General features: G+C 36.3%; 2 protein-coding genes across 4 annotated transcripts; one reads left to right on the top strand and one right to left on the bottom strand.

Moving 5' to 3' along the window:
* Positions 1-349: 349 nt before the first annotated feature.
* Positions 350-11,605, top strand: LOC126725294 (serrate RNA effector molecule). Its single transcript, XM_050429861.1, has 12 exons — positions 350-972; positions 1,582-1,709; positions 2,596-2,653; positions 4,504-4,578; positions 4,677-4,751; positions 4,829-4,876; positions 5,052-5,120; positions 5,216-6,016; positions 6,096-6,144; positions 7,822-8,102; positions 8,214-8,396; positions 11,163-11,605. Exons 1-12 carry the CDS (start codon positions 608-610, stop codon positions 11,248-11,250), a joined length of 2,220 nt encoding a protein of 739 aa, XP_050285818.1. The 5' UTR covers positions 350-607; the 3' UTR covers positions 11,251-11,605.
* A 3,183-nt stretch (positions 11,606-14,788) lies between these two features.
* Positions 14,789-23,500, bottom strand: LOC126725276 (protein FAR1-RELATED SEQUENCE 3). Of its 3 annotated transcripts, none has more exons than XM_050429849.1 (6): positions 23,301-23,500; positions 19,859-22,210; positions 19,609-19,698; positions 19,219-19,368; positions 16,966-17,082; positions 14,789-15,080 (listed from the first exon to the last, which is right to left on the bottom strand). In XM_050429849.1, exons 2-6 carry the CDS (start codon positions 22,097-22,099, stop codon positions 15,036-15,038), a joined length of 2,643 nt encoding a protein of 880 aa, XP_050285806.1. In that variant the 5' UTR covers positions 22,100-22,210; positions 23,301-23,500; the 3' UTR covers positions 14,789-15,035. The 3 variants fall into 3 exon arrangements, with proteins under 3 accessions (XP_050285806.1, XP_050285812.1, XP_050285797.1); XM_050429855.1 differs by having other exon boundaries at positions 19,859-22,105; XM_050429840.1 differs by having other exon boundaries at positions 19,859-22,199; positions 23,301-23,499.
* Positions 23,501-23,801: the final 301 nt, after the last annotated feature.

Genomic DNA, 23,801 nt, shown 5'->3' with positions numbered 1-23,801 from the left:
TCATTCCATTTGAACAAGGATTTCAAAGGTTGATTGGCATCCCAGCTCTACAAATTAATTGTGTGAGAAAAAAAAAGTAAGTTTGACTTATTTTTGCCCGCCACAGATATATTCAAGCTATTTTTTTAAATTAAATTTTATATAATTTAAGTTTTTAGTAACCACTACTCATCATCTGCCATGTCAGAGTTATAACAAAAAAATTGTGATAGAACGAGTACTCAAAAATTATATACGAAAAGGAAAATAGTGTGGGAAACAAGAAAGTCGTTATACAGGATTCAGGGAAAAATAAATAAAATAAAAAAAACCATACGAAATTTGCGTATTAATTTTACGCACACGTCTCCCGAGTCCCGAATACCACCAGCAGTGACCAGGTCCAGCTGGCAGGAAATGCAATAGTAGCCTCCTCAGCGTCGAAGTGAGTCTCTAAAGTCCGAGTCCGAGTCCGAGTCAGAGTCAGAGAGCCACAGCTACGCACACGCTACGCTACGATTCACAACTCTCTGATCCTCACTCGTTTCTTTTCATCTCCACGCTCTTTCAACTTTCTGCGTCCTTCCTTCCTTCCTAGGGTTTCGCCCACCAGCTCAGCTCAGCTCCCATGGCCGAGGTCATGAACATGCCGGTCGAGTCCCTCGACCGCCGCCGTGACCGCAAGGAGAAATCCGCCGAAAAACCACCCCTCCAGCAATCCTCGCCGCCGCCACCAGCAGCAGCAGCTCCTCCGAGACGACGCGAGCGAGAGCGAGAGCGCCGAGCCGATTTCTACGAGCGGAACAGGTCCCCTCCGCCCCCACCGAGGGACTACAAGAGGCGGAGCAGCATGAGCCCGCCACCTCCACTGCCGTATAGGGATCGAAGGCACTCTCCCCCTCGACGCTCGCCGCCGCCTCCCTATAAGCGGTCGAGGAGGGACGATGATGGCCGGAGAGGAAGCCCTAGAGGAGGAGGACCCGGCGATAGAAGGTCACTCTCTCTCTCTCTCTCTCTCTCTCAAATTCAATAATTCAATTCGATGCCAATTTCATAGATTTATTACCATCTTATGAGTTTGTTACTGAAAATGGTGAAAATTTGTATGCAAATGCATATATACATATATACCATGCTCAATGGAAGAGTATTTATAGGAAATAAACTTTGGACAGAGTCTTCATAAACTTCTTTATTGGAGAGAATATGGACTAGGAAGTTTGCGGCGAGAGCCTTGTATCTCAATTGACACCTTTTGAAGTTTCCAACAGAGACGCTTAGGTTCAAATCTCCCCTCTCCCATTGAAACTATCGAAATTGTAGATTGAATGGAAACATAGATGAAAAAAGAGCACCATCAGTATTGCTACTTGCATTTTTGGCTCAAGTGCTCTACTCAATTTCCTTCTATTCCACCTGTTATGCCTCGAAAGTGATTGTTATTTAATTACTATATGCTTATGTTTATGGATTGGATTTCCTATATATGTATGTATGTATGTACTTTTAGTATCAATTTTTTTTGGTTATAAATATGATTCATAATTTTTTTTTTGGGCTCAATTTGCTTAACTACTATCATTTCATTGACCTTTGGCACAGGTTGGGTTATGATTATGCTGGTGGATATGAACGTGAGATGGGAGGTAGGCATGGGTATGCTGATGAAAGGCCTCATGGCCGGTACATGGGTCGTTCATCTGGTGGCTTTCAGAGTGGTCCTTCCAGTGGTAACTGCTCAACTTTTTTTCTTAATTATACATTTTTTTCATAAGTTATGTTCTTTTAAAAACATGATAGAAGTTGGATGTTACTTTGTATACTCCTTGTGTATTGCACTGCTTTTGTGCTTTTTTAATTAAGTTATTTTTATCTCTAAAAAAAAAAAAACCTTAAAAAAATGATAAAAGGGTGTAGCACTAGTAGATGGGAGATTTTATATTTGTGTGCACTTGTATATATATGTAGTTTTTGAATACCATGAATGTTTAGGGTCAAATTCAACCAGTAAATTGCAAAATTGTCAGCCATAGATTGAAAGGAACAACTTGCATAAGAGACTCCAATATGAAGTAAGCATTAAGTTGCTGCATGCTAGATAGGAGATTTAGTTCCAAAAACCCTTTAATGATACTTTTGTAGATTGTTTGATTTTGAAGGCTTCTTATATATTTCATAGAAAATTTAACCATTCAAAAAAACATGGTGTCAAAGAAGCATGAACTTGTATGTTTTCTAGGCACCTTATATAGAAGGAATCTCCATAATGGAAAAATTATGATAATAGCGTAACAAAAAGATACAGAATATTTTCTAAAAGATCAGTAGTAAGCTACAGTAAAGAAGTTGGAGTAGCTGAAGCCAGGACTCTAAAGACTGGAACTTGGAGTAGAAACACTATTGTTTGTTTCTAGTCATATTGGCCACATAAAGCATAGTTACACTGATGTATCCAAGTCTTTGGTGGTGTAGGCATAGTTTTATGCAGACAGTGTAGCATGTATCCAGTTCCAGTAGTCTTATTTAGGTGACACTTGTTATTGCATGGCTACAGTTTCTTCTTACTGTCATGTTTTTTGCTTACTTAGAGCCTATTGTCTTCTATTCTTTTTGCAGATTGGGATTCAGGCCGTGGTGGATATAGTGATGCTTCCAATATAGGGACTACTCAAAGGTTTGCATTTGATCATGTTGTGTACTTCACTACTTCACTTTTGGTTGAGGTTTCATTTATCTTCATGATGTCATTCCTGTTTTGTTTGCATGATCTATGCCTTAATGCTAATGTCTTTATTACTTTATTGTCAGAAAAAGAGTCTAAATATCTATCTGGTTATTTTAGGCGAGTCCATATGGAAAGTAACAATAACAATGATTGGAGAGACAGAAAAAGTAATTAGTTCCAAAGATAATCCACTTGGTCATCTGCATTTGATTGAGCAGCATCTTTTTCTAATACTGATGCTGTTTTTATAATAATTTTCAGTTTGGTGACCTAGAGCTTTTCACATTTGGGGCCTATCTGCAACATGTGTTGGGACAGGTCACAGGAGTTGATAGGTTACAAAGGTTATGTAAGTAGAAATATAGGATTAAGTAATTTTGTAATTTGAGTCATTAGTTTAAGATTAATGATAATCAGGCAGAGAATGGTGGAATTGTAATTTTTACTGCTACTATTGCATAGGGCTTTGTCTAGGAATAATTATTGGGTATTTTATTGTTTTAGTTCGTCTACTGTTTCTAGAAGTTAATAGAAGAGAAGATTTTCCAATGAGGTTTTCATTTAATATCTTTGATGCATGTAGATTATAATGGAGTGAAAGTGTAAAGACCAGAGCATTCTCCATGACTCCATGCTTGAAATCATCACCGTTGACATGGATCTGTATCATGTGGATAACAATATTAGTTTCATTATTATTGTTGCTCTCTCTCTAAATTTTTTTCTTAACCTCTAGAATGGACTTCAATTTCTTTTTAGGTTTTGAGTTTGAGTTGTACTGGAACACTCAAAACAGTGTGGTAGTAGGGAATCATGTATAGCTGAAGGTTTAAACCATCTAAGCTATTATTTTTGTATACTTACTCTATTTTCCTTATTACTTTTTATAATTATGTTAATGGACATGTGGCAATGTAGCCCAAATTTTTCCAGAGGAAAAAGCGATTAGATGGATACGAAACCAGCTTTACATGTCGTACATTGTGTTAGAGTTTTGAAAATCATTGTGATTTAAGTGTAGTTGGAATGGGTATAAATGCTTGTTACACAAGAGTGGATAGAGTTCAAGTTGAGGGTATAACATAGTGGTATCAATGGGAAAATTAGAGAAATTTGGTTTGAACTTATATAAGGTGGAGTTGTAAAGTTCTACTTGACAAGCAAAAGGCTAGAAGAGATATGACTGATGTAGGAAAAGAAGTCATGGAATATATATATATATATATTTATATAGCCATGAAATTAGTGTGGTGTCAAGAATGGTGTAACCAACCAAATCAATTAATTAAACACTTCCTTGAGTTGAGTTCTTCCAGTTGCAAGTGCTCATTAATTGATTTATCCAAAATCCAGGGTTTTTCTATTTCCTTTAATTCAAAATGTCCATTGCAGCAATTTCATGAAATTAAAATCCGGGTTTAATATGGACACTGAAATCTAATACCTTTGCCAAAGTTTGTTCACTCTGGTTATGGGCTCATAAAACAGCAATTAAGAGTTGTTGACACATTAATGCTTAGATTAGTTTAATTTTCTAAGGATATTTATGATTGCTAGGTTGACTATCAAAGTTTTAACTATAATTTGTACATAATTTTCTGTTTTCTTTTTGTTGCTTCTACATATACTCTTTACCTACTTCATTTCTTTAATGGAGTAGTATTCTATTAATACAAATTTTCTTACCTATCCAATATATATATATATATGGTGAAGCTTTTGAAAATCAATAACATCTTCATATTGGAGCTATAATTCTCTTTACCCAGCAACGTGACATAATAAATAAATGTTTTCAGAGAGGGTTTGATGTCATATAAGCAATTCATTCAGGAGCTAGAGGATGATGTACTACCAGCTGAAGCTGAGCGCAGGTACATATTGGGGAGTATCCTAATTACTTTAGAGTTCAATCTTGAGCCCATCTTGTTATCATTCTAAAATAAGTGAGTGATCTTGGCGTTTCATGCAGATATCAAGAATACAAGTCTGAGTATATTTCAACTCAGAAACGAGCTTTTTTTGATGCTCATAAAGACGAGGAATGGTATTTCTTATCTGCCGTGTTCTTAATTGCTTTCTTTTTACTTACATCATTCTAATTGAACTTTCTTTCCTATGTAGGTTGAAGGACAAATATCACCCAACAAATCTAATTGCTGTCATAGAAAGGTATATGATGAAAGAATGTGATTCATACAGTTGTAATCTAGCTGAAGAAATTTTGTGGGCCTGAAAATTTACAATATTTGTTTCTAGTTTGGTTAACTAATGTTAACTGCACATTCTCTTGCTTTTTTTTTCTCCCCGAAGGTACTGATTTATTTTTATTGGTGTTTCCTTTTAGGAGGAATGAACTTGCAAGAAAGGTTGCGAAGGATTTTTTACTTGATTTACAAAGTGGAACATTGGACTTGTAAGATTTGCCGCATCTTTTTGGCATATTTTAATCTTGCCATCAAATATTATTATCTATGATAGCAGACAAGTAATTTACATTCTATCATGCAGAGGCCCTGGTGTCAATGCTTCATCATCAAATAAATCAGGACAGAATAGTGATCCAAATTCTGAGGATGAAGTAGACGTAGGTGGCAAAAGAAGACGGCATGGTCGGGGGCCAGCTAAAGAAACTGATCTTTCAGCAGCTCCTAAGGCTCACCTCATCAGTTCTGATCCCAGACGAATCCATGTTGACATTGAACAAGCACAGGCACTTGTACGTAAACTTGATTCTGAAAAAGGGATCGAGGAAAATATTTTATGTTGCTCTGATAATGACATAACAAATAGAGAGAAGTCTCATGGTGGCTCCACTGGTCCAGTAATTATTATACGGGGCTTAACCTCTGTCAAGGGCCTGGAGGGCGTTGAGCTACTAGATACACTCATTACTTATTTATGGCGAATCCATGGATTAGATTATTATGGAATGATTGAGACAAGTGAAGCTAAGGGTCTCCGGCATGTGAGAGTGGAGGGGAAGACCTCTGTTACAAATACTGATGGGGCTGAGTGGGAAAATAAACTTGACTCACGTTGGCAGGAGAGGCTGAGGGGTCAAGACCCTTTGGAAGTGATGACAGCTAAGGAAAAGATAGACACTGCTGCTGTTGAATTTTTAGATCCTTATGTCCGTAAGATTAGGGACGAGAAGTATGGCTGGAAGTATGGTTGTGGAGCCAAGGGTTGCACAAAGCTGTTTCATGCTTCTGAGTTTGTGCACAAGCATCTTAAACTGAAACACCCTGAACTTTTAACGGAGTTGACCTCCAAAGTGCGTGAAGAGCTGTATTTCCAAAATTACATGAAGTATGTACTTTTAGCATCTTGCTTTTTCTTTATGTGTTGATTTCAAGATGCAGTGACAAATACTTTACATCATTCACAGTGATGCTGATTCACCTGGTGGAACACCAATTATGCAGCAACCTGTACAGGTATGGCTTATCAGTGTTCTGTGGATTGTCTTGGCTTACATAGTACCTTAACATGTCTATTTATAAAACTCCCATTAATTATGGTATATCTCTTAGAAATCTTATTTTTTTTCCCTGATGAGTAAATAAAATTCCTATTACAAACTTTTGACTGGCTGGGATTTATAATTCCCCTAGTGGGTAGTTTGGCGGGTTAGTCACTCATATTGGTTTTTTTATTTGGTCTCCACTGTGGAAGGGAAGATTTTAACTACTGACAATCTAAGGAAAAGGGAAATTATAATTCCAGATTGGTGGGGTATGTTTAAGTCCGATGGGGAGGCTATAGACCACTTTTTTTGCATTTTGATGTAGCTAGAGAATTATGGGGTCATCATCTCCTGGTCTAGATTCAGACCTGTTAGTGATAATGGACAGTTTATATCTTGGTTAAAATTTTCTTGCTTAGAGTGTCCATGGTATACTTCCTATGTACTTGGGCTTTGGCGCCTGTTTTTTTGGTACATCAATAAATATCTTTTCTTATGGATAAAAAAAATCGTATTAATTATGTCTGAGATCTGACCGTTGAGGTTGAGATCTGGCAGTGGCAACCCTGGAGATCGAGATCTCCCTCACATTTCTTCGACTTCGTCTCCCTCGCCTTCCAACTTGCCAACTGAGAATCCAATGGATACAACCTCCAAACCTGTTGATTTGCTTGGTTGATAACCTGGGATGATTGTTTGGTAGTGGTTCGTTTCCTTCCCAACCTGATGTGATCGGGTCGAGTGGCAGGTTGAGGGTAAGCCTGAGCCTGCCCAATCCATGGGCAGCGCTAGTGGTAAACATATAACTTGATATCAGTTTGTTATTACTTGTTACTAGACCCATTCTTTTAACCACTATGATTCAATTTCATGTTGCCTCCCCATGGTCAGTCTCTGATTTGTGACTAAATTTTATGAATTTAAAATTTAGTTGTATTTCAGATAGGATAAACTTTACACCCTGGGTCTGAGCTCATTAAGTTTTGCAACATGTAAAGCCTACTTATTTTAAATGTCAAATTTAGGTAATCAATACCAAAAATTATGTCTTTTGATTTTTAGATCTCTGTTTTCATCTGTTCCAACGTACTACAATCTGGTTTGGAAGTAATTGTTGGTTGCCCTCTAATTTTGATACCAAAATATGTGTATTTTGAATTTTAGATTTATGTTTTCATCTGCTCCAACTTACTACAATCTGGTTTGGAAGTAATTGTTAGTTGCTCTCTAATTTTGAATCTTTGATTATGTAGAGAAGCTTACATGAAAAGATATGTAACCGCATCCCCCCTCTTGTTACTGGTAATCCCACTGTTTGTTCCAGTGTCACCATTAACGTTGTTGATGATGTTTTTGGTTATTATTACCAACTTTTCCCTAATGAGCATCTTGTTTTCTTGTTTGGGATGCCTCAGAATAAATGTCTACTTTAAAATAGTCAACTTTTTTGTCGACATGTTCCTGTATTTCTCTTACCTATAAAGAAAAAAGCAACTAAGGCACTTGTTAAAGTGATGCTTACCTTTGGACATTTTGATAAGGTCATTGTATTTGTTCTCTTCTAAACATCTGCGATTTCAAAGCAGGACAGAGTAGTAGTATCATTGTCTCATGTCTCATTGTTAAAAAGAAAGAATTTTCTTTGCAGAAGGACAAGCCAATTAGGCGTAGGCTAGGATCTGATAATCGATTGAAAGATGAGCGTGGCAGCCGTAGAGAACGTGATATTCGAGCTAATGGTGGTGAAAAATATGATAGGTCTGAAAACCTGCATCCAAGTGATTACCTCTCCAACAAAGATGGTCCAGATGGAGGAAATCTTGATGAACCAATGTTCAACACTTTTGGTGGACAAGGAATGCACGGTGCTCCTCCATTCCCCTCAGATATAGCTCCTCCGCCGGTATTGATGCCTGTTCCTGGTGCTGGGTATGTTAATAGTGCTTGTGGCAATATTGTGTAAATCAAGATGGAAATTGGTATTTATTATTATTATTATTTTTCATTTCAATGAGAGCTTGTATATTGTTGTGACTGCAGTCCATTAGGGCCTTTTGTTCCTGCTCCGCCTGAAGTTGCAATGCGGATGTTGCGAGAGCAGGGTGGTCCTCCCCCTTTTGAAGGAGGCGGTAGAGTTGGGCGGCCAGGGCCGCAGTTAACTGGGCCAGCCCCAATTCTTGCTTTTTCTCCAGGTTTTAGACAGGATCCTCGACGTCTACGCAGGTAATTTGCAATAAAAGATTTTGCCTAACCTCCAACTTCATGGTGTTCTTTCTCCTCTTTTAGTGTTGTTTTGTATTTAGTCGATTCATAAACTTCAAGACCTTTTTTGTACATGTGCATGCATGCTTTGTGTGGGTTGTCATTCCATTAGGGTGAAAAAATACAATACAAGAGTGACTTTGGAGAGCTACAACTATGAAGGTGCATATAATTTCCTTTATTACAAATCAAAGGGGGAAAATTCACTGGTTTTGGTAGGAATACAAAATCCATGACCTGAAAGTAAGGCATAATTTGGAAAATGTTATGGATGAAACAAGTACTTGTAATGTCAATCACATAAGCTGAGCATAAGCATGTTTACTAAATGCTGAGGTATGCAATCAATGTAACTTGCTAGGCTTGTTTGGGATTGTGTGCTATTATTTATATTTTTGTCCAAATTTAGGTTGTTGAAGCCGATGCTGGTTTCAAATACTGAGGTTAAGATTTATTTATTATTATTTTTTTTATAGGTTTTATAATGGGAAGAATTATTGCAAAATCTTTAGGATACTAGTCGAGTGTAAATGGGATGGGATTTAAGGGATAGAGAACCTTGATTATTGGTAGATACTTTGAAAATGGAGATAACTGTTAATATGAGAGCACATTGTTGTAAACCTCAAGGGGTGGCATAATCGGTTAAAGGCACAGCTCTTGGAGTGGAGGTCACTAATTGAAATCTTCTCTTCCCGCTCCCCTTAAGGCTATAATTTATATAAAAGAGCAAGGGTGCATTGTTGAAACATGGTTGTAGGTCTACCATGCAACCATGTTTTGTGAGGCAATATTCTGTAAAATGTGTGTAACAAGAGCGAAGACAAGAGAGTGGGAGATATGAGAGGATTGAACTTGAGATGGTGCGCTAATTAGGGCTGTTCATTGGATGGTGTGGTTGGCTTTTGGATTTTGCAGGGATATTTGCACCGCTCTGTCCTTATTGGCTTTTCAAAAATGGGATTCGAGCCACACCGGTGGAAAGGGGAAGCTAAGCTTTATTGGGGTGGTTTTTTGTTTTGACATGGTTGGTTTTGTTGGTCCCATTCATTAACACATCAACCACAAGAGGCACCCCAGCAAATCGATTGAACACAAGCAACAAAGAAGTCGCTGTGAGATGGGAAGTTTGTCAGCGAAGGAGCCCAATCGGAGGGGTGGAGAAGGGGAGAACTGAGAGGGCTATTGAGGTCATTTGTGATGGCAAATGTTTCTTCATCGTTGTTGGAGGGAGTAGAAGTCATTTAGATTTGTGAAAATAATACACTTTGTAAATCAACAATTGGTGGAGAATTGAAGGTTATGATATGGGTAGTGAGAATGTGAGGTGTTTAGCCTTTTGTGGGTGATAGGAAGAAGGGGGAAAATTGGTTTTTGGAAGAGGAGAGGGGAGGGGAGAGGGGGGGGGGGGGGGGGGGAAGGACAATTTGGTTTAGGGTAGTTTTTAAAACACCTTATTGAGATTGGTTAACATCAGTTTGTGGGCACAGGTCACTTTGCACCACTGCCAAGCACATTGGCTGCGGCTTGAAGCGGTTGGTATGGCTTGGCAATGTTGGTACAGGTCAGTGAAATCAGTGGCCTGTACACCCCTAACTATAATTGTCTTGTCATTTTAAATGAAGACCAAAATGTGAGAAGGAACAGTGGTGAGTGGTATTCATTTAAAGAAGCTAAAGGACAAGAATGGTTATTTGTTTTATTAAATCAAAGAGGAGATAATAATGGTATTCTTCAAAGTCAATCATGTAATTTTATTCAAACTATAGGCCAGACATCCTATTCTGCCATTTTTCTTTTTTAAACGTGTGCTTATGTATATAAATGGATAAACTATGATATGAGGTTTTGGCCTGTTGAATCTGTTGATATTGATGACTTTACATAAATAGGTTAGATCACTTACTGATCAAGCCCATTCATATAAATTTAAAAACGATAAAGGTAGACTTTTATTTTTTTCCTCTGACTTGGTTTGAAGTTTGAACTAGTGAAGTCAAATTATATATATATTTTTACTAGAGTTTTGAGTAGTAGATAATAATGCATATATTAGTAAAAAAAAGCATCTATGTTTTCCAATAAAAAAACATATTAGTCACATGATTCATTTTCTTATTTCTTTTATAAGAGCCATTGATGATTACATTTCAAAATAAATCAAAGCGTTTATTGAATATTTTGAATTATTAGAAGATTAAACCAATATAGGTGAAAATGTGTGTAAACACATATATCTCTTGAATATACTTATACATATATGATGTGTGTGTGGATATTCACTCACACACACACACACTCACACACGTTGATTCAAAGAAAATTTATTGAGTGATATATATATATATGAAGAAGTTATTAAGTGATGTGACATTTACAAAGAGTTTTGTGTGTGTGTGTGTACACATACATATATCTCATGAACATACATGCATTTATTATATATGTTTATACACACATACACACGAACATCAACTCATCTCTATTGATCTTTTGATGATGCTGAAAATTGTTTTGCCAATGCCATCAAATTGCCATTGTGAAACAAGTTCTTGTTTGTGTATTTAAAATTTTGGGATATGAATGGTGATACAATTTCTCTGGCTGATATTTGACATTGCTGTTTCTGGTGCTTTCTTTTAGAGCTTAAGAAATTTCCCTGTGTGTGTCCTTCTGCCTTCCTGATGATATAAAGAGGATATGCTGATTGCATTTAATTTTGTGCAGTTATCAAGACCTAGATGCACCAGAGGATGAGGTCACTGTGATAGACTATAGAAGCTCCACAAGAAGTGTTGACGACCTGAACTTTTGATGTATTCTTTCTCCCACTAGCTTTATTTTGGAAGGAGACGTCTCTTTAAATTTGGGGTGGGAATATTCAAAAGTTAACAAAATGTATTGTAAATTTGACTCAATATTAGATTTGGAAATGGTTTCCGTTTGTTTCCCTTAATTTTTCTGAAGTTTGTGGTTTGGATCCAGTTATGAAAATTGATTTTCTGAAAATGAACCATTCTTGTGCAGATTGTGCACTGGAAAATCCTTGTACATGGACTTCCCTAACATTACAGACTTTTGGAAGGGTTTGGATGGAAATTGTAATTTTAATATAGTAGCGTACCATCAGTTTGTTGAAATAAAATGTGAGAAAATTGCACTTTTTTAAAGTCCCATTTCGAAGATTGATTTCATTGAAAAGTAAAATTACACCTAGGACCAGCAATTTTTACTGTTGTAGGGTTTTGTTTTGTTTTTTTGTTTTTAAAAGAAACATTGGCCTCGATTTTCTCTCTAAATTCCATCGCTTGGAACTTTTGTCTATCTATCACCCCTCCACATAGAACTTCCGATCCATTTGCATTTCCAATCACAGCCATCCGAAATATAACCAATTGGCAATCCAAGCATTGCAATTCTCGTTAGAAATACAAAAATATAGCTGTATGCTAGTTAAATAGCATCTTGACAATATCTTTTCAATCATCGGTAGTATCACCGTTAGGTGATCAAACCATTGCAATTCTCATGGGAAATACAACCATTCAGCCGCAAGTCTGAGCATAAATTAGAAGTTGTGTTGGAAGGAAACCGAATGTGTATGAAAACAAGTTAGAAAAGCTTCAATACTTAGAAATGGTGGTGAAGGAGATTCTAAAAGGTTCCACCCTCTAACTACCCTTTACCCTTTTACGTCTTCATGAGACAATGTTGCATTGTAAGATAGGTGGTTATGATATTAACGCAAAATTAAGAATCTTGATTAATGCTTGAGCTATTGGGATAAACCTAAACACTTGGAAGAATCTGAATGAGTTTTATCATGAGAGGTTTGAGGACAATGCCATTGATTTTAAGGGTCACAATTTTGAACTCATACCATTTGGGTCCGGTAGGATCTAGAATGTGTCTTGGCATGATAATGAGAGCCACTACGGTCATGGTTACATTGCAAACCTTTTGTACTGTTTTGATTGGGAAGTGTCAAATGGGATTAAGAGGGAAGATATCAACTTGGTAGAGGGATTTGACCTTACAATTCACAAGATGACACCTCTTTACCTTGTGCCTGTATTATATATGATATTGAAAAGTTTTAGGAACAATGAGGTTCCAGGTTTGAGATTAAATCTATTATCTTTTTCAGCTTTCAAAATCGGGTCTTTTTTTTTTTTTTTTTTGGTTATTGTTCTAAATATGTATTTAGTAGACTCATCTTAAACACTCACTTGGTTCACAGCAGAGAATTCTTTCCATTGAACTTGAAACCAGGAGGGAAGCCATGAATCTTGTAGCATGTCTCCACTGTATGGCCCATTTTACTACTTTATGGCTACAAATTGATTTCTCTTTTCCCTTGGTGAAAACTTTGGTAGCCAAAGCTGTTGATTCAACATGAATTGGTGAATGATGACCTACTCTCTCTGTGCTTCTTCTTGAATCAATAGTGAATAAACCTTATTGATCTATGGAATTGACTCCATCAACAAGATTTTCCCCTTGATTTGAGCAAAAGACTCATTAAGCCCCATGAGAAATTGCATCATTGAATCTTGGAGTTGAAGATTAGTGAGCTTCTGAGTCAAATTGCAGGTACATTTCTCGCAAGAACAAGTTGGAAAAGGACAATAATTCTGCAATTGATCCCAATATGCTTTCAATTGAGTGAAATAGACTGGATTGAGGATTCACCTTATGAGATCGCAGCAATGTCCTTTTGCAGTTGAAAGACTTTAGGATTGTTTCTTTGAGAAAACATTTCTCTAAGATCATTCTAAATCTTCACGGCTGTATTCTTGTAGATTATGCCTGATACAATCTGTGGAGAAACTGCATTCAAGATCCAAGAAGCCACCATATTATCACAACGAATCCAAGAATGGATTATAGATGGTGTTTTCACTTTTGGAGAGTGAATCTATAAAGCTAATTTCCAACCGATTTTCTATATTTGTAAATTTTTTTTTTAAAGAGTTACAGTGTCTCAATCGGTAGAATCTTTTGTAATCAAATAAGAAATATGGGGTTTGAACTCAGTTTATATTAAAAACTAATTGGTGTCTTAGCTTGATGATAAAAGTAATTACCATAGAGTGGACACTATACATTGAAATTCTATTGCATCTTTCAAAAATATTGAATAAATCAATTTTAATATTCTCTCTCTCTCTCCTCTCCCCGCTCAATATAATTAAATTGCACCAACAACACCACTAACAAATAAAAACAATAATTCTAATATTAAACTCAAATCACAAAACTCCGAATTTCAAGTGCTTTAAATTTTTTAAAAGTTCAAAGATAGGCCTGGCTTCAAGCTATGGTTTGGATGATTGGATCAGATCTTAACCATTTGAGCTCAAGAGCAAATTTTGGAACCTGGGTATTCTTTCTCTAGTGGGAAATATATATATATTTTTTTGGGTAAAATATAATTAGCACCCCTAAGATTTGGTCTAATGCCAATCTAATACAAAACTTTTCAAAACTAGTCAACTTAATCCTTAATTACCATGAGAGAGAGGAATGAAATGAGTAAAGATTTAGGGTTCAAGTTGAATTTAGGTACTAAGTTGGTCAGTTTTGAAAAGTCTTTGATCTAACTGACATTAGCCCAAATCTCAGGAATGTTAACCATATCTTACCCTTTAAATTTTTTTTTTTTTTAAGCAAAAGCTAAAGTGTGTTCATGGGTTTGAGAATTGGGCCGAGATGATAATAATAATAATAAAGAAAATATTATTTAAATGAAGTAAAGATGATTAAGTAAAATAGTAAAGATGATTTTTCTCCCTCAAATTTGGGTGAGAAAATGAAGATGCTCTTGAGATACTCTTTAGTTCACAGTTCTTGCAAGGAGTGACAGATTTGCCTCATGGCTTTTGCAATTCCTCGCTATGTGTTAAGATTTATAATTCTCATCATATTAACCACTTCTTGGTAATTTTGGATTATAAATTTCGATTAATTTATATTAGTAACCTAATTAACTAAAAATACCTATAATTAAATCCAATCCATCAATAAAAATACACTTGATTTCTAAAATTAAACAAAATTGAATTAAAATAAAATTTTCTTCATGCTTCGCACATCAAGCAGATATTACAACACAATATTGCAACACACCTAACGATTACACAATTACCACTGTGAGTGCAATGGAAACAAATCAATCTTATTTTCAATTTTTAAGCAAAATCCAAATTCCCTTGGGTCATTCCATGGTGCAGCTAGAAATTAAATCACAACAATTCACAGCAACCAAAATTGAAAATTGATCCTTACCAATTTTCATGGAAGAAAAACTTGAACAAGCTTATTAAAATGGTGTAATCTATCAATGAAAAGGGTGAGACAATATGGACAATATCATACCTAGGAAAAACTTTTCGATGCCTTGAATTTTTGAATTTGGTACATTACATGTACAAATATGTTGGACAACAAGCTCACAGAGAAAGGGAAAGAGAAGCTATCCAACATAAACCAAATAACTACAGAAATCCCAGCACATTGAGCAGAGACCCACTTTTCCATCCATAGGGATCTCTTCACCCCCCTCTGGGTATGAAACTGGAAGCACACAATTACAATGCTTTACTTCCTTGGCTTTTTTGGTAAAGGTTCCGACTGGGTCTCAGCCTGCCAAATTAAAACTCGTGATTAAATAGACAAAATAAGATCCTAATGTAGTCATTCAACATAACATATAAGCATTAAAAAGAAATTATGCGAATGTCTAGTTTGATTGATAAAAAAATTCAAGTGCACACAACCTTTTACATAGATGCCAGGCTAATCCCAGATGTATAGGATACTACTATCAAAATAGTCAAATGACAAAAGGAACAAATGTACATGACGGAATTACAGAGGATCCACAGATGAATCAACCAATTGAAGCTGATTTGGCCATTTAGTGTCAGTTGCTCAGAACACTGCCTGACTTCCAAAACAGTGGCTACATACGTTGGTTCATCTAAGTTACAGCCACTCTACGCAGCTGCAACATCTTATTACAGAAAATAAAAAAGAAAAGGATTTTTTTTTTTTTTTTAATAAGTGGGAATGCACCAGGTGTTGGTACTTAGTAGACTCAACATATCATGCCTCCCGTAACATTTACTCCACTTTAAGGGAATCCCTAGTGTACTATATTTCCATAAAGGGAGATGAAGGACAAATCCTCAGCAAACGTCTGTCCTATTAATACAACTGCCTATTTGTTATTATTATTATTTTTTGATAAATAACGTAAGAATATTATTAATAATAGAAAGATTGCCAAATTGAGTACATTGGGGATGTACTATGGAGGCACAAATCAGGAAACTGCCTATTTGTTATTGTCTGCATATAGCCTGTGCTGGTCTGAGAGATTGAAAGGAAATTTTTATAATCTATAGAAGCTAAACAGGGATTTAAAAAAAAAAATGACAACAAATCTTAAATTCAAAGATCAAAGTGGAAAATGTGATGAATGACGATGATGGAGAGAGCAAATAAATAAATTTTTATTTATTTATTAAGAATAATTATTTTTTGGGCAGGTCCGTCAAACTAACAATCCACCAATAAGTGTTTTATTGTTATACTAATAAAAGACAAACTAGTTAGAAAGTATAGAATCTTTGAACTAGCAATCATATTTGAATCAGACATGTATCAATACACATACTCTCGGAGACTGCATGATACACCTTCAACTTGTGTAGGTTGGGGAAAGGTGGTTGATAGGCAGTCCATACTTAAATATTCTTTTTTCACATATTAATCAATAAAAGTATCCATCCTGCATTATCCTATATTTTTAGGTGTTGACATATCGTCATGTCCATACCATCTTGTATACATATCCCATATCAGTAATTCCGCATCGGTATTTCCTATCAAATTAGTAACTGAAAATCCATTGAACTGTGATATATATTATTTCTACCAAAGACAAGTGGTAATTTATCAACAATAACCAAAATGTTTTTATATATTCAAGGGGGGTTCATTTAAGCTGAATAAAAAATGTTTGAAACAGAATAGATCCTGGTCTAAGTACATTATATTCTTGTAGTTATAAGAATGCATAAATAATTCCAAGTCTTCCATACTCATCAAAAAATAATTCCAAGTTTCACTTTGCATTTGAAATTAAATCTCCTTTGCTTCATTTACTTCACATATTTATTTTAAATCTTTGATTGTGTTAAGATTTTGTTGAATATGCTGCAAGTATATGTAATTGAAATCAAGTCCTTGTAACATGTCTGAATCGTTACCATAAGTTAAACTTTATTGATATATTAATTTTAGTGCTTTGCTATCAATTCAAACACTATTAGTCTTTCTACATTTCAAATGGTTTCATTCACTAATGTGATGATCGTAAATTTCAATGATTTGTTAAAGGCCCCAAAGAAAAGTATAAACTTGAAATAGAAGGTATCTCATGCTTTCCATTAAAACAAAAACTTTGTAACCCATGCACCAAAAGGAATATATTTCATTACAAGGGTACATAGAGAATGCTTACCGCAATTGAAAGCTGCTCACGTATATAAGCCATTGATCTCAGCATGGCACCTAATGTATCCCTGGACACCTGAAATTTAACCTCCGACTCTCCTGAAGTTGTCTCAGTATCTTGAAGCTGGAATGACAGGAAGAAGAAAACATATACATCATTTCGAATGACTTAACAAGTACAGTTATGTAACAAAATCAAGCAACAAAACTATTGTAGGCTAATGGATTGCCACTCCAATCATAACTGAACAAATATGGATGATACACAAAAAGTTCTTTACATTATTATTTCATTTTATATTTCTGTGAGCTTTTGGGGGTAGGAAGGTGGGCTGGTGTAGGGACTCTAGGGAGAGAGGAAGAGGAAGGACATAGAAACAGTTGTGTATCACTTAATTTAGTGCGTGCGCTCATGCTAGAGAGAGAGAGAGAGAGAGAGAGAGAGAGAGAGAGTATCTTTTCTAGTATTCTTATTCACCCATCTTAATATTCTCATTTCAACTATGCTTAATTTACACAACATTACTTCTTAACATCCCAACATTCCGTATCGTAGAGTATCACTGGTCTTAAAATGGTCTTCTAAAATTACAGAATATAAAATAAAATCAGAAATCAATGAATTAGAGGATTGCCCAACTTTTTTTCACACGATTCCCCCCCACCCCCCCAATATAAATTCTCTTAAATCATGATAAAGAAAGATGAGAAAATATAAAGGATAAGGTTATACTCTTCACAATGAAAGAGAAAGGAGATCATAAATATTATAAAAGATCAAACCAAACTACAGTATGAAATTGAATCACATGGAAAAAATGCAAAGAGCCAGAACAAACCCCACCTACCCTAAAAGAGAAGGCCAGGGAAAGTTTTAATAATCATATGCATTGCATAATTTTGATCATCCTAGTGATTTTTTTTTTTTTTTTTGGATCAGTAATCATCCTAGTGAAAATATCATTATAATCTCTTGGAGGGAAAAGGAAAAAGAAATATACTACCCCTATAAGTAATATGAGAACTTCACTAGAACTAATCATCATTCACACAAAGAGCATCCTAGTTCCTATAAGTAATACAAGATAAAAACAACTTGTGTAACATTGTTAAACTCCACATCTTGAACCACCTTTCTCAATTAGAAATACACCCCTTCTTTCCAAATGGAACTCAATACAACAAGCATGTCTGCCAAATAACTCACTCATCTCAGTGACAGTCCACAACCAAACCACTTACCAGGCAGGCACTACTCAAAGCTTTAAAAGTATTTCTAATAACAATCTCAAATCTAAGACAAAAAGGGGCAGTGCACACATGATTTACGGAATCCACTTTACAAAGCATGCCCCCTGCTTGGGGCCTCTCCAAAATGTTTTCCAAACTCAAAATCTAATTTGAAACTGCTTTTTTAGGAAGGAAACTCTAGAGAGCACCACAGCCCAAGGAGTTTTCGTTTAAGGAAATAAACTATCTCCTTTGTTCCACAGACAGAAAAAAGAAGCTCAGATACCTATTCAACCTAAACAACAAGGTTGGAGGATAATCATGAGATCCTCCAGTTTAACCAATAAAAAATGAATACAGGAACCATAATTTGTTAGCATAGCACGTGTAGATGCAAAGTACTTAATGCCTGAAATTAGCAAAGATGGAGATGGATGCCAGATGGAGTGCTTATGCCTGAGCCTCAACAAATACTAGGCACCTCCAATTTCAGAAGTAATGCCATCCATAGATTTGTTGTCAAGGATTTTCCTAAACATGATCTATATGTAATTGACAATAGACATTGCAGACCCCTTAGGAACTTCATACTTGCACGTCACAACCTGAAAGGTGGCTCCTTCATTTCCTCCCCAAACACCAGCCTATGTCTGTATTTTGTCATAAGGAGAGAGAGAGAGAGAGAGAGGTGAAACCCAGTTTTAAGGTTAAAACCCACTCTTATCTTCGAAGTTTAAAATCCACAATAACCTTTTAGGGTCAGGTGCTTGCACTGCAGAAATGTGTACATATATTGAGCTAGCCAGAGAAAGAGATAAGTTAAACACAACCCAATCTTTCATATTGGTGGTCTAGCATAGCACTCAAACTTGCATGTATTACTAATATTTGCATAGGCACATGGGTTGGTGTCTCCATGTGTAAACCTTATCTGAAATAAACCTTTAAGAATTAACTTCCAACATTATGATACAGCGAAGTGATTCATCAACAGATTTTAGACAAAGGTCAAGAATTTGAATTCACATACCTTCAAATTTATGACAGCAACCTTATTAGCCGGTGTTGATAGCTGTTCACTGATGTAGGCCATAGACCTCAACATTGGTTCAAGTGATACCCTTGACAGCTGAAACTTAACCTCCGATTCTGCGGAAGGGTTTCTGCTATAATCTTGCAACTGCAGTGGTTAAGAATAACATATATGTAATATAAACCTCCAGAACAGTATTAAATTAAGTTTAGGAAGAATAAGAGAAACTGTTCAACTAACTCAACGCTTCTGGTCAAAATCAGTTATTTCAATAAGCAGTGATCCTTAAGAGATCAAATATTTGATAGAACACTTCCCAACTTGAGCATTTTAATGACATAAAAGTTCCTGGTTTTTTTGTGTGCTTCCACTTCATATAATACATACCTTCAGATTAATTACAGCTACTCTATTCCCCGGTGGTGAATTCTTATTCTCCATGACCCAAGTCATTGACTTCAAACAAGGAAGAACAACCTATGAAAAAGGTCCAAAGAAGGGCCAGATCAGTCTCATGCTCTCATACTTGAAGCAAAAGGATGTGAAGCAATAGAATTTGTAAGTGAGCCAAAATAAATAATAAATAAAATATATATGAAACTACGAAAACATAGCAAAAATTAATTTTCCTTCATACCGTGTTTTCAGTAGGACCATCATCTCGGTGAAGAGACACAGGGGCCATGCGAGGCAAATTCAAATCAGCAACTGATTGAGCAGGAGGACCAGTATCATTTAGATTAAATCTCCGTGTCATCTCATCTTGGCGTGGCCACAACAGTGGGGTCATATCTGAAGCTGATGTAGAGTTCTTCTTGTCATCATAGCCAATCCCACTAACCTGAGAGCTAGGAGGTGCTACTTTGGCAACATTTTTCTTCAAAACAGCAACCTTCTTCCCACCTTCTTTGAGAGCAACCATTGCTGCATTATAGGTTTCTACAGCTATAGCTCCATCTTCAGCATATTTGATGGCTTCCCGACATAGATTGTTGTAACGTAATGTCAGAGACTCTTGGCCATGTAATTCACCACCACGTTCATCTGATCCAGCTCCACTTTTTGCGTTTCTAGTCCATCGTTTCAAGATGTAATGGGGTGGCAACGTAAGCACATTTGTCACAGTGAAGACAGTCAAAACATGTCTACAAAGAATGCCAGAATACTCAAACATTTGACAACTGCAGTTAGCTCTCATATCTGGATAGTTTAATGTCACAATGTATGCTTTTTGATCATCCTCAAACTTTGCAACCCTGAATGTGCTAATAGCTCCATCACCTTCAATTCTATTTGCAGTATACACAAATGTTTCAACTAGCTCCTCCTGAAATTTCGCAAAAATTTTCCTTGTATAGAGATTTGCTGCCTGTTTTTCCATTGGCGATGGTGTCCTTAGTACTGGCATGGTACAAATTGTATCAAAATCTGAGTCTATTTCTTTTTCAAACCAGCTATCTAAAGCTCTTTCATACTGCCTAAAGAACATAGGTAATGTGGTTTGTTGATTCACATAACCATCAAAAAATGAACCCTCAAATCCTTGATTTGGAGATAGAACAGCAAAAAAGGAATCCCGAAAATATACAGGGACCCATTGAGCACGAGCATTATATAATGATTGAAGCCAATCATTTCTCCTGAGATCATATTTATCAAGGACTGTACTCCAAGATGACTCAAACTCCTCAATAGTTTCAGTCAAGTTAATACAATTATACAATTCCCCCTGAAAAGTAGGATGCACATGACATACATGAGCCAACTTTTCCTGGCCTTCTCTTAAAACGTGCCACTTACTAATACAGTGGCGGGCTTCTGGAAACACCTGAGAGACAGCAGTCTGTATCGCTCTGTCTTGATCGGTGATTATAGAGACAGGAGGGTGATCATTCATTGCCGTAAGAAATGTTTTAAACAACCAAATAAAAGAAGCCTCCGAATCATCTAGGAGTAATGCACAACCAAACAAAATTATCTGACCATGATGATTCACCCCAGTAAAGGGAGCAAACGGCACTCTATACTGATTTACTCTGTACATTGTGTCCAGTGTGACTGCATCACCAAAATGACTGTAAGCTGTCCTTGACCTTGCATCTGCCCAGAATACATTAGCCATGCGGTTGTCTTCATCAAGTTGTATTGCATAAAAGAATCCAGGGTTCTCAGCTTGCATTTTCTTGAAATATTCCAGTAAATTCTGAGCATCCCTCCCAAGTGTCCTCTTTCGATTACAAGGCCTAACAACATAATTCATTACTGCTGTGTTTTTAACAGGGCGATTTGATTCTGCAGGAGGGGTTTTCCTAACTCCCCGATTTGCCTCCACAGGGACATGGTTTCCATCCATGGAGACATACATAACACCACTCGGAACAATTCCCACCCCTTGGTAAGTTTCAGCCATGGTCTTTGCAGAACCAGCAAAATGTCTACGAGGCCGAAGGTAATGCACCTTGCTTGGACTCACCAAGGAATGGCTATGCTCCTTTACAAATTTTGTTACAACCCATTTTTCTTGACCCTTTAACTCTATCCTAAGCACTGCGTCACAGCTATCAGCATGCCTTCTTTTCAGACCCTCTCTACCACAAACAAATTCCCGAGATATGATTGTCCCATCAGATTTAGAACGACTACACTGACCAACTTTGGAACTAAAACCCAAACGTCTGGCATACTCATCGTACAAAGTCTTAGCAACATCTTCAGAATCAAATTCCATACCCACATAAGGCTCAGCAAACCCATCCTCGTCATGAGCTGCGGAATTTTCAGCAATATTTAATTCACCTTCGTTGAGTTCAGCATCTCCATCATTTGCTACACCCCGATGACCCATCCCTTCTTCCACATCTATCACTTGAACATCCATGCTAATCTACCGTAACAATGCTTAGTTGTTGAGTGTCCAATTTACAGACTGATTACATAGCAATGCAACAAATGCTTTTAAAGCCAAAAGGAGACGCAATCTGCACCAAGTCTCCAACCATACAAATTGATTCACTATATAATAATTGAAAGGATTCCCCCCCCCACCCCCGGCAAAAAAAAAAAAAATAGCAGCCTCCATTTGATTGCCAAGAAATTGTACTTTAAAAGGAGGGGGAAAAAAAAAAAACAAAACAAAAGGCACAATTAATAACTGATAATCACAAATATTTTTATGCCACACAAACCTTAACCTATTATAGAATTTCCATAATCAATTCCTTGAAAGAATCCATATCAATATTTATTCATTGCATCATTCTCAACCAACAAAGAAATCTTATTCAAAAATATAAATATTATGAACTAAGAAACCAAAATAGAATAACTCTCAATTTTCCTAAGCAGCTCTATCCATAAATATGAACTCAGACAAGTATACATATGCATAAATACACACACACACACACACATACAACAATAACAAAGCCTTGGTGTCAATATTTTGGAGTCGGCTATGAATCCTTAACAGACTAGCCAGGGCCGTTCTATGCAGTGACTAAATTTTACACTAGCCATTAAACCACCACGACTCTCCTTTTTCCAAGCTTGGGACCAGTTGTGAACAAAATATATGACACTACACGGACACGGCTACTGGTATTATAACATGACACGGCGGCTACAACACCAGTATGGCACCCCAAATGAAGTGTCCTTGCTTCCTAGTGCACGTGCACACACACATATTGCCAAACCACTTTTGTCACCTCCAAGCACCATAAATTCAACACAAAAAGCCAACCACTCATATTTGAAAAAGCTGATAGATACCATTAAACTCTGAATTGCACGTATAACGTTCAATATAAACAAACTTCATCACTCAGTACCAATGAAACATTGAAAATCAATATTGGCATGTAAAAATGAACTGTGATCACACATTCCATACACACACATATATTAGCATATTACATACAGAGCAACAAGAAACAGAAAGAGAGTAAAAAAAAACCCTAAAATTTATATACTACACAGACACGTTATAGAATATGAATTTCTAGGGTTTTCAATTTTCAGCTTAAGGCAAAAAAAATTAAAAAAATTTTAAAAAATAATAGCGAATAAAGAAGTGGTACCTGAAGAGGAAGTGAAAAACGACAGCGTTTTGTAGAGGGTTTTAATTAGGGTTTGGGAAGCAGCACCGGGCGATAGCAGAGTCGGAGAGAGACGGAGAAAGAGAGAGAGAAAGGGAGTGCGTGTCGCATAGATTCCAGAGGACATTACTACACACGCGTGTTATCCATCGTTCGATTTTGATCAGACGGCTTGTGTTCCTTCGGAACAAACACTTTCCACTTTTATCACACTACTGTGAAATCGGTCTCAGCTGTGGGCCCCTTTTACAATTGTAAGTGTTTTGATGACAAGGCCAAATTATAAAAAAAAAAAAAAAAAAAAAAGAAGAATTCTTGGTTTTTGTTTTGTTAGGGAAACTTTTTTTCATCCTCCATTTTCTTCTTCTTCTTTTTATTATTATTATTATTTTTTTTTGAAGCAACTTCCTCTTCATTTCTATGTTAGATAAATCTCAGGAATTTTTTTTTTTTTTTTTTCCTTTGTTCTCATTTTTAGAATTT

This window comes from Quercus robur, chromosome 1 (assembly GCF_932294415.1).
Source record: "Quercus robur chromosome 1, dhQueRobu3.1, whole genome shotgun sequence".
NCBI lineage: Eukaryota > Viridiplantae > Streptophyta > Magnoliopsida > Fagales > Fagaceae > Quercus > Quercus robur.
The sequence above is the reverse complement of the archived record's forward strand: the minus strand, read 5'-3'. Positions and strand labels throughout refer to the sequence as shown.